General features: G+C 53.8%; 1 protein-coding gene across 1 annotated transcript; it reads left to right on the top strand.

Moving 5' to 3' along the window:
• Positions 1–878: 878 nt before the first annotated feature.
• On the top strand, positions 879–8,157 carry LOC117797988 (protein kinase C gamma type-like; the record flags this gene model as incomplete). The annotated part of the gene is made up of 10 exons (XM_034650415.1): positions 879–1,108; positions 1,812–1,946; positions 2,245–2,332; positions 2,602–2,631; positions 4,299–4,451; positions 4,790–4,978; positions 5,732–5,823; positions 5,903–5,965; positions 6,209–6,347; positions 7,348–8,157. Coding segments are annotated over 10 exons (1,458 nt in total), but the record flags the coding sequence as incomplete, so codon positions are not given.
• Between the last annotated feature and the right edge of the window lie 24 nt (positions 8,158–8,181).

The following is an 8,181-nucleotide window of genomic DNA, read 5'->3' as shown; positions in this document are numbered from 1 at the left end:
GCGCCTTTTTTTTTTTTTTTTTTTTTTTTTAAGATTTTGTCTATTGGGGCACCTGGGTGGCTCAGTCGGCTAAACGGCTAAGCGTCTGCCTTTGGCTCAGGTCATTATTTCAGCGTCCTGGCATCGAGTCCCGCATGGGGCTCCCTGCTCTGCCGGGAGTCTGCTTCCCCCCCCCCCCAACAAATAAATAAAATCTTGTTTTTAATTATTTTTTAAAAGATTTTATTTTATTCATTTCAGAGACAGAAAGGGCACAAGCAGGGGGAGAGGCAGAGGGAGAGGGAGAAGCAGACTCCTTGCTGAGCTGGGAACCTGATGCGGGGCTCTGTCCCAAGACCTGGAGATCAGGACCTGAGCCGAAGGCAGACGCTTAACCATCTGAGCCACCCAGGCGCCCCTCAAATAAATAAATAAAATCTTTAAAAAATTATCTATTTATTTGAGAGGGAGTGAGAAAGAGAGCACACGAGCAGGGAAAAGGGCAAAGAGAGAGGGAGAAGCAGACTCCCTACTGAGCAGGGAGCTGGATGTAGGGCTCGATCCCAGGACCCAGGGATCATGACCTGAGCCAAAGGCAGATGCCTAACGGACTGAACCACCCAGGTGCCCCATTTCAGCCCCTCTTACTGGCCATTCTAAATCAAGTTCCTTGAGAGGGAAGGAGAAGAGAAAACCTAATTGGGAGGGAGGCTAGGGATTACTGTTGGTGATATGGCCTGGGTTCTCACTCCGGGGTCCTCAGTGGGGAGAGGGCTCTGGGTCTGATTTCTGGGTCACTGGCTGGAGAAAGGGCTTTAGGTCCTGTCTTCCAGGTGCTGGAGAGGTAAGGGACCAAAGACACCTGGGTCGTGAGAAAGGCTGAGAGCTTGGGTTTTTGATTGCCCACTGGGGGAGACTTAGGGGCCTCTTCCTGGATCTCTAACCTGGTATACCCTCCTTCACTCCTCTCAGTTGGCGAGGCCCGTAACCTCATCCCGATGGATCCCAATGGTCTGTCTGATCCCTATGTGAAGCTGAAGCTCATCCCAGACCCTCGGAACTTGACGAAACAGAAGACCCGAACAGTGAAAGCCACACTAAACCCTGTGTGGAACGAGACCTTTGTGTTGTGAGCCTCAGTGCAGGGGATGCTGTGATGGCTGTCAGAGAATGATCTGAGGGTCTCTGTGGCCCACAGGACCCCGGAGAGCAGACGGTGGGAGGTGTTAGAATAGAGGGAACCAAAGAAAAGGGCAGAGAAAGGCGGTGGGAGAGGGAATGGAATGACTGAGAGAGAAGGATGGAATTACAGAAGCCAAGGGAGAAATATCCGTGCATTTAATCTCCATCAAAGCCCACTACTTTAGAGTGAGACAGAGATGGAGGGTGTTCAGAAGAGACACAAACCCAAAGAGACACACAGACAGAATGCAGGGAGGTGGGGTGTAAGCAGAGGGGTGGTGGGTGGGTGGCAGGAAGAGAAAGAGAAGCCAATTAACTGAAAGACAGAAGGACAGAGACCCAGAGGAAGGAGCGGGCAAAGAGATTCAGATAGGAGAGAGATCTGGAGAGAAAGGACAGGACTCAGGGATGGAAAGGAGCCAAGAATATGGGAGGAAGGGAGAGAGACTGCGAGCTGTCTAGATGTACTCAAGGTCCCGATATTGGGAAAGACCCCCTTCGGGAGGATCAGAGATGACAGGACACTTTAGGGAGCAGTAACAGACCCCAGCTCACCCCAGAAGGGCTTGCCTCTCTTCCTCCAGCACCAAGGATGGGGGAGCCGGGCGAGTGGGGAGCTGGACCCTCACTCCGCCCCACCCTTCCCGCAGCAACTTGAAGCCGGGGGACGTGGAGCGCCGGCTCAGCGTGGAGGTGTGGGACTGGGACCGGACTTCCCGCAATGATTTCATGGGTGCCATGTCCTTCGGTGTCTCGGAGCTGCTCAAGGCGCCGGTGGACGGCTGGTGAGGGCCGGGCAGGGGTGGAGGCTGTGCCTTGGCCTCTCCGTCTCCGTCTGTGTGTGGTCTCACTCCTCCGGACCACCAGCATCCTGCCTCCCTGCGCTTCTCTCGCCCCCGGCCCCTGGCCCTCTCTCCCCCTGTGTCCCCCCACTCTGTCCCTCTCTCCTTATCTCACTCCTTCTCTCTCCATCTCTGTGTCTTTCTTTCTGTGTCTCTTTCCCGCCTCTGATCCCTCTGCCTCTCCCTCGGGGGCACCCCCACCCCGCCTCCTGCCCCGCCCTGGTCTCCGTCTGCATGTCAGGTACAAGTTACTGAACCAGGAGGAGGGCGAGTATTACAATGTGCCGGTGGCTGACGCTGACAACTGCAGCCTCCTCCAGAAATTTGAGGTACTCAGGCCCCGCTTCCCCCGGGGGGAGTCCAGCCCTGCGGTTCACCGTTCAGAGCGGCTGGTTGCCCATGGGTCCTGGGACTACAATTCCCAGAAGATCCTGGGGCTCCTTCCTCTGCTTTTCTAGGGGACTCCTGCCCCAGGGTGTGATGGGAATTAGAGTTCCTATCCATTCCCATGGCTTGGGGGTTTGGAGTCCTCACCCTCTGCTCTAGGGCAAGGTCCTCCCTCCCTAGGGGCTCTGACTCTGGCTTTCTTCTCCCCCAGGCCTGTAACTACCCACTGGAACTGTATGAGGTGAGTAGAGCTCAGGCCTGGAACAGAGACAGTTTCAGTCCTGTGGTCTGCATGTCTCTCCCCACGTCTCCCTCCCCTGATACCTGTTTTCGTTTCCACACACATGGGCTGCGCACAGACTTGGCGGCCGGGCTTGTGCTTGCTGAGTAAACCTAGCACCCCAGAGGTGAACCTGACCCTTAAGTCCCCCAGGTCGGGACACAGTGACGGATACTTAAATTCCATGATGATGTACTATATCAGAGGTAGCCCAGGGCACCGAGAAGCCTAGAGGAGGCAATAAGCCAGCCCTGGGGGAGGGGGGAGGGCGGAGGGGGCCAGAGAGAGACTCCCCAAAGGAGGTGACACCTGAACGGATCCTTGAGTTTTTCTATTTATCACTGTGGCCTTCTCTCCTCCATTCATCTTCTCGTCTTCTCGCTCACTCAACACCTATTTCCTGAGGTGTCACATAAACCAGCCCCTGTTCTGGGAGTAGAATCAGTCCATTCCCTGGGGAGCTTCAATTTCAAAGTGGAGACAGTTACAGATAGAGACATCTGCCCAGAAGGAATGTGTTTGAAAATGGAGGTAGTAGCCTCAGGCACTGGAAGTACTGGAAGCTGGAACAACCCGGGAGAGCCAGGGAAAGCTCCTGGGGGGGGTGAGTCCAGGAGGAAGTGCAGGATTCTCCAGGCGCTGGAGAGGGAGACCAGATTTCCAGGCTGAAGGACAGAAAACCTTCTAGGCGGAGGGGAGAGCAGGTGCAAAGGCCCTGTGGTGGAAGCAGGCCGGGAGTGTCTGTAGCACAGCAAGGAGGACAATGGGGCTGAAGAGGGGAGAGGGTGGGGAAAAGGTAGGAAATTAAGTCAGCGAGGGAAGGGGTGTGACTTGGCATTCACTGGAAGGATTTTAGCTTTTAAACTGGGTGAGATGGAGTGGGGACGTGGGCGCATCCAAGGTGGCCTGAAGTGGTTTAGGTCAGAACAGGACAAGTGCTCTGTGTAGAGAATAAGACGGAGGCAGAGGGGAAGAGGGGAGGAGGCCCTGTGGAGACTCAGGTGGGAGGAGCAGGAAGCAATGGTGGTAAAGGTGTTCAGACTCTGGGTGTGCTTTGAAGGTTGAACAGCAGGAAATCCGCTCAGCACTGACCTTCCTCCGTTCAACACCCTCTGTGCTGGGCGATGCTGAAGACACAAAAAAGGAGGGAGACACAGTCTCCGGCTTTAATGGGTTTTGATTTCTGGCTCTGCTTTTTAATCTGCTGTGTGACTTTGGGCAAGTTATTTAATGTCTCTGTGCCAATTTCCTCTTCTCGAAAATGGGAGTGGCGTGGGGGCACCCAGCTGGCTCAGTCGGTGGAGCGTCAGACTCCTGATCTTGGGGTCATGAGTTCAAGCCTCACGTTGGGTGTAGAGATTACTTAAAAATAAAAAATAAAATGGGGGGGTGATAACAGGGTTATCTAATGGCATATAGTAATCTGAGTGTTAGTTAAATGATCAGCCCTCGAGGCTGTGGAAAATCAGTGTAAGTTCTTAAGCCAAGAGGTAGGGGGACAGAGGCAACTTTCTTTTTCTCTCTGTCTCTCCCCATCCCTTTCATTCTTGGATGCTGTCTCTCTTGGGGGCATCTCCTTATCCCAGTCTGGGGTCTGACTGCCTCTGGGTCTCTCCCCTTTCTCACAGCGGGTGCGGATGGGTCCCTCTTCGTCTCCCATCCCTTCCCCATCCCCCAGTCCCACCGACTCCAAGCGCTGTTTCTTTGGGACAAGCCCTGGACGTCTGCACATCTCTGACTTCAGCTTCCTCATGGTTCTAGGAAAAGGCAGTTTTGGGAAGGTTGGATTCCTGGGGGTCTGGGGGGGAAAGGGGAGGGTGTCTGGGGGGAGATCAGATTCCTGGTCTTTAGGGAAGAGGTACATGGGGAGGGACACTAGGCAGCTGAGTCCCCAAAGAGGTCTCTAGGGGACCCTTGAGTGCCCCTGAGACGACAGGCATAAAGATTCAGGTGCTTTCCCTGAGGGAGTGCTCAGCAAAATCAGGGCACCTGGTCCCCTGAGAGAGAGAGGGAGGACCTGGGATTCCCTTTCTCCATGTCCCTGAAGGGGAGGGGCAGGGACCTGCGTCTCTGGGTTCCTTCCCAAGATGGACTGGGCCTTCTGGGCCTCTGTCTCTAGGTGATGCTGGCTGAGCGCAGGGGCTCCGATGAGCTCTACGCCATCAAGATCCTGAAGAAAGACGTGATTGTTCAGGATGACGACGTGGACTGCACCCTGGTGGAGAAGCGAGTGCTGGCCCTGGGGGGCCGAGGCCCGGGCGGCCGGCCCCACTTTCTCACCCAGCTGCATTCGACCTTCCAGACCCCGGTGAGGAAGGGGGTGCAGAGGCTGGCTCAGGTCAGGTATCTGCTCTGGGAAGCTGTGATTGTGGCGAGGGAAAATAACCTTCCGCGCGGACTGGGAGTGGCCGGCGGGATGGGAGCCTGTTGGGCGTGGCCTGAGCCAGCGGGGTCTTGAGTGCGGTGTGTTCTGAGCGAAGGAGTTTTGAGTAAAGGGAGTGCGGGGAGGAGAACGGCTTCCGAGTGGCCTGCCAACCGCTGGGCTCCAACCAACGAAGCCGTCACTCTTGGATTCTGAGAGAAGGTCTGGTCAGACACGGGGCGTGTCCCCCAGATCGTGGGACGGGACAAGGCGTGAGGACCGCCAGAGGTTTGAGAGGGCATGACTCCTTCCAAAAGCTCTGGATAAACGTAGCCAGGACGTAAGGCAAAGTTATTGCCATTGCCAGTGAGGCCCGAAACACCTCTGGTTCTTAACAGGTGGTCAAGGTTGCGTTTGCGTGAGGAGGTGTGGGAAGAGGTGGCGGTGTCCCTGGGGTTTCCAGGGAATGGTGGGCCTCAGTCATCCATTCGCAGAGGGCGGACCAGTTCGGAGCAGCAGGGGACAGGGCGGGTGGAGATTCTGCGGCGGCTGGCTTAGAGTCCTCGGGACCTCCCCGCTGCTCTGGGTTTCTGACTGTGGATCCGGAACCTTCCAAGTTTGTCTGGAGTCGCGGGAATGGACGCGTCCTGCCCTCTGGTCAGCGTGTCCCCTCTTCTAAGCCCCCCCCGCCCCCTCCAGGATCGCCTGTATTTTGTGATGGAGTATGTCACGGGGGGCGACCTGATGTACCACATCCAGCAGTTGGGCAAGTTTAAGGAGCCCCATGCAGCGTGAGTCTCGGCCGAGAGAGGAGGGGTGGGGGGAGGGGGCCCCAGCCTTTGACCTCTGACGCCCCACCCCCTTCTCCAGGTTCTACGCAGCGGAAATCGCCATCGGCCTCTTCTTCCTTCACAATCAGGGCATCATCTACCGGTGAGCGGTCTGGGCCTTTCCCTGGAGGCCGTCAGGCCCCTGGAGGGAAAGGGATCAAACCCGCCTCTCCAGGGGCACCTGGCTGGCCCAGCGTGTAGAGCGAGCGACTGGTGATCTCGGGGTCGTGAGTTCCAGCCCCACGTGGGGTGTAGAGCTTACTTTAAAAGAAAACAAGCAAACAAAAAACTAAACCTTGCTGCGCCAGCCGTTGGAACTCTGCCCTTGCCTCCCCCCCAACCCCAGGGACCTGAAACTAGACAACGTGATGCTGGACGCAGAAGGACACATCAAAATCACGGACTTCGGCATGTGTAAGGAGAACGTCTTCCCCGGGACCACGACCCGCACCTTCTGCGGGACCCCAGACTACATAGCCCCTGAGGTAAGCTTCCCTGTGCTGCTCTTGGTGCCCTGCAACTTCGCGGGGGGTCAGAGTGTGGGGGGTCCTGACCCTGGGGTCTTTGCACGAGTCGAGTCGTGGGCCGTCCAGCAGCAAGCAGCGCGGAGAGGCCTGCGCTCTGCAGTACGAGTGGATAGGGCGGGGTCTCTGAGCTGGCGAAGCGGGCGGAGGTGGGGGGAGTTCTAAAAGAGCGGCACTGCTCGGCTCCCGAGAATTCTGAGAGCAGGACCTGTTGCAGGACTATTCTAGAAGGCGGAGACAACTCCCAGTGTACTGAGTGGGTGGGGCCCGTGCCCCCGGAACACTGGGCCTGTGGAGGCTGTCTCCTGAATATTTTAGGAAGGGGGAGGATACTCTGAGTTTGTTAAGGAGGTGGAGCTAATGATCTGACTGTATATAAGTAGATGGAGGGTCCTGACTTTTCTCGGTTAAGTCGGAGGTGGTGGTGGTGGTGCGCTTCTTAGTCTTTCAGAGTGATTCAGTGCTAATGCCCAGGAAATCAATGTTGTGGTTTCAAAACATGGCTGGGATCAGACTCACCCGGGGAGATTTTGAAAAACACACACATGTTGCTGACTCTGACTCTGACCTCTTGAGGCTGGAATTCTAAGGGCTAGAACAGCCTCCTAGATGAATCTTAAATGCATCCAGGTTTAAGACTCTCTGGTCTCTGAAATTTAGCCCCTATGCACCCTCTCCTTATGCAGGGGGTCCGGTTGCCTAAATACTCTAGCTGGGTGGAACTTCTGACTTGGTCCTTAGATAGTCTTTATTTTGGGGACCAAAGGAATGTTCTACGTAGGTAAATTTTGTTTCTGAATTTTCCAAAAATATGGAGCTCTGGCCTAAGTGGTATGAGTGGGAAGAGTTTGTATTGAAAACACTTAAAGTGGGTTGGGTTCCCAGAGGGTGAAGTCAGAAGGGGACTTAGGCTTCTTAAAGCACAAACCATGATTCTTTGACTTCCGTCCTTTCTCACCAGATCATTGCCTACCAGCCCTATGGGAAGTCTGTGGATTGGTGGTCCTTTGGGGTTCTGCTGTATGAGATGCTGGCAGGACAGGTAAGGGAAGCTGGGGAGAGGCTGGCTTGGCTAAAGGCAACACGGCAAGGGATGCCACCTGTTCCATGGCCTTTATCTCAAAGGACCAGGTTAGGAAGGGATGTCTGCCACCTAAGGAGGGGTGCTAAGCAGTTGGGGACGTCCTGCCTGGATAGTGCTGTCCTTGGTCCTGAAGCACTATTTTCCCATAGGCCAGAGGTTCTTAAAACTTTTTGGTGCCAAGGACCCCATCTCAGAACAATGTGTTTAAATGCATGAAATAAAATAATGGGATTACAAAGGAAACAAATCACATTGAAATGGCTATCAAAAGTTTAAAATTTTAATTTAACTTTGTTCAGCTAACTAAATAAATTTAATTTAAAAGTATACAGTTAAGTAAATATTAACCATTGGGATGTGGACATATATGTGATTTCCTATTAATGAATTAAATAGTAATATCTCACAGTGATGGGAAATAAATAGGAAGGTCTACCAGTAATATTGAAGTTGAGATGACTAACATTTTGAGATATCTGCAAATCTAATGTGCTGTGATTTCTGTTGGTGATGAAATCACAGCTACTGCTATTGTGGTTTTTGCCTACATTTATAAGGGAATGCTAAATTTCAGTTAGAATTTTTAAAAAATGAAGAGGTACTTTTTCCCCTGTTCAAGCTCATGGACCCCCTCAATTGTGTTTTTTTTTTTTTAAAGATTTTATTTATTTATTCGACAGAGATAGAGCCAGCGAGAGAGGGAACACAAGC

The sequence above is a fragment of the Ailuropoda melanoleuca genome, unplaced genomic scaffold, assembly GCF_002007445.2.
Source record: "Ailuropoda melanoleuca isolate Jingjing unplaced genomic scaffold, ASM200744v2 unplaced-scaffold2128, whole genome shotgun sequence".
Lineage (NCBI taxonomy): Eukaryota > Metazoa > Chordata > Mammalia > Carnivora > Ursidae > Ailuropoda > Ailuropoda melanoleuca.
The sequence above is the reverse complement of the archived record's forward strand: the minus strand, read 5'-3'. Positions and strand labels throughout refer to the sequence as shown.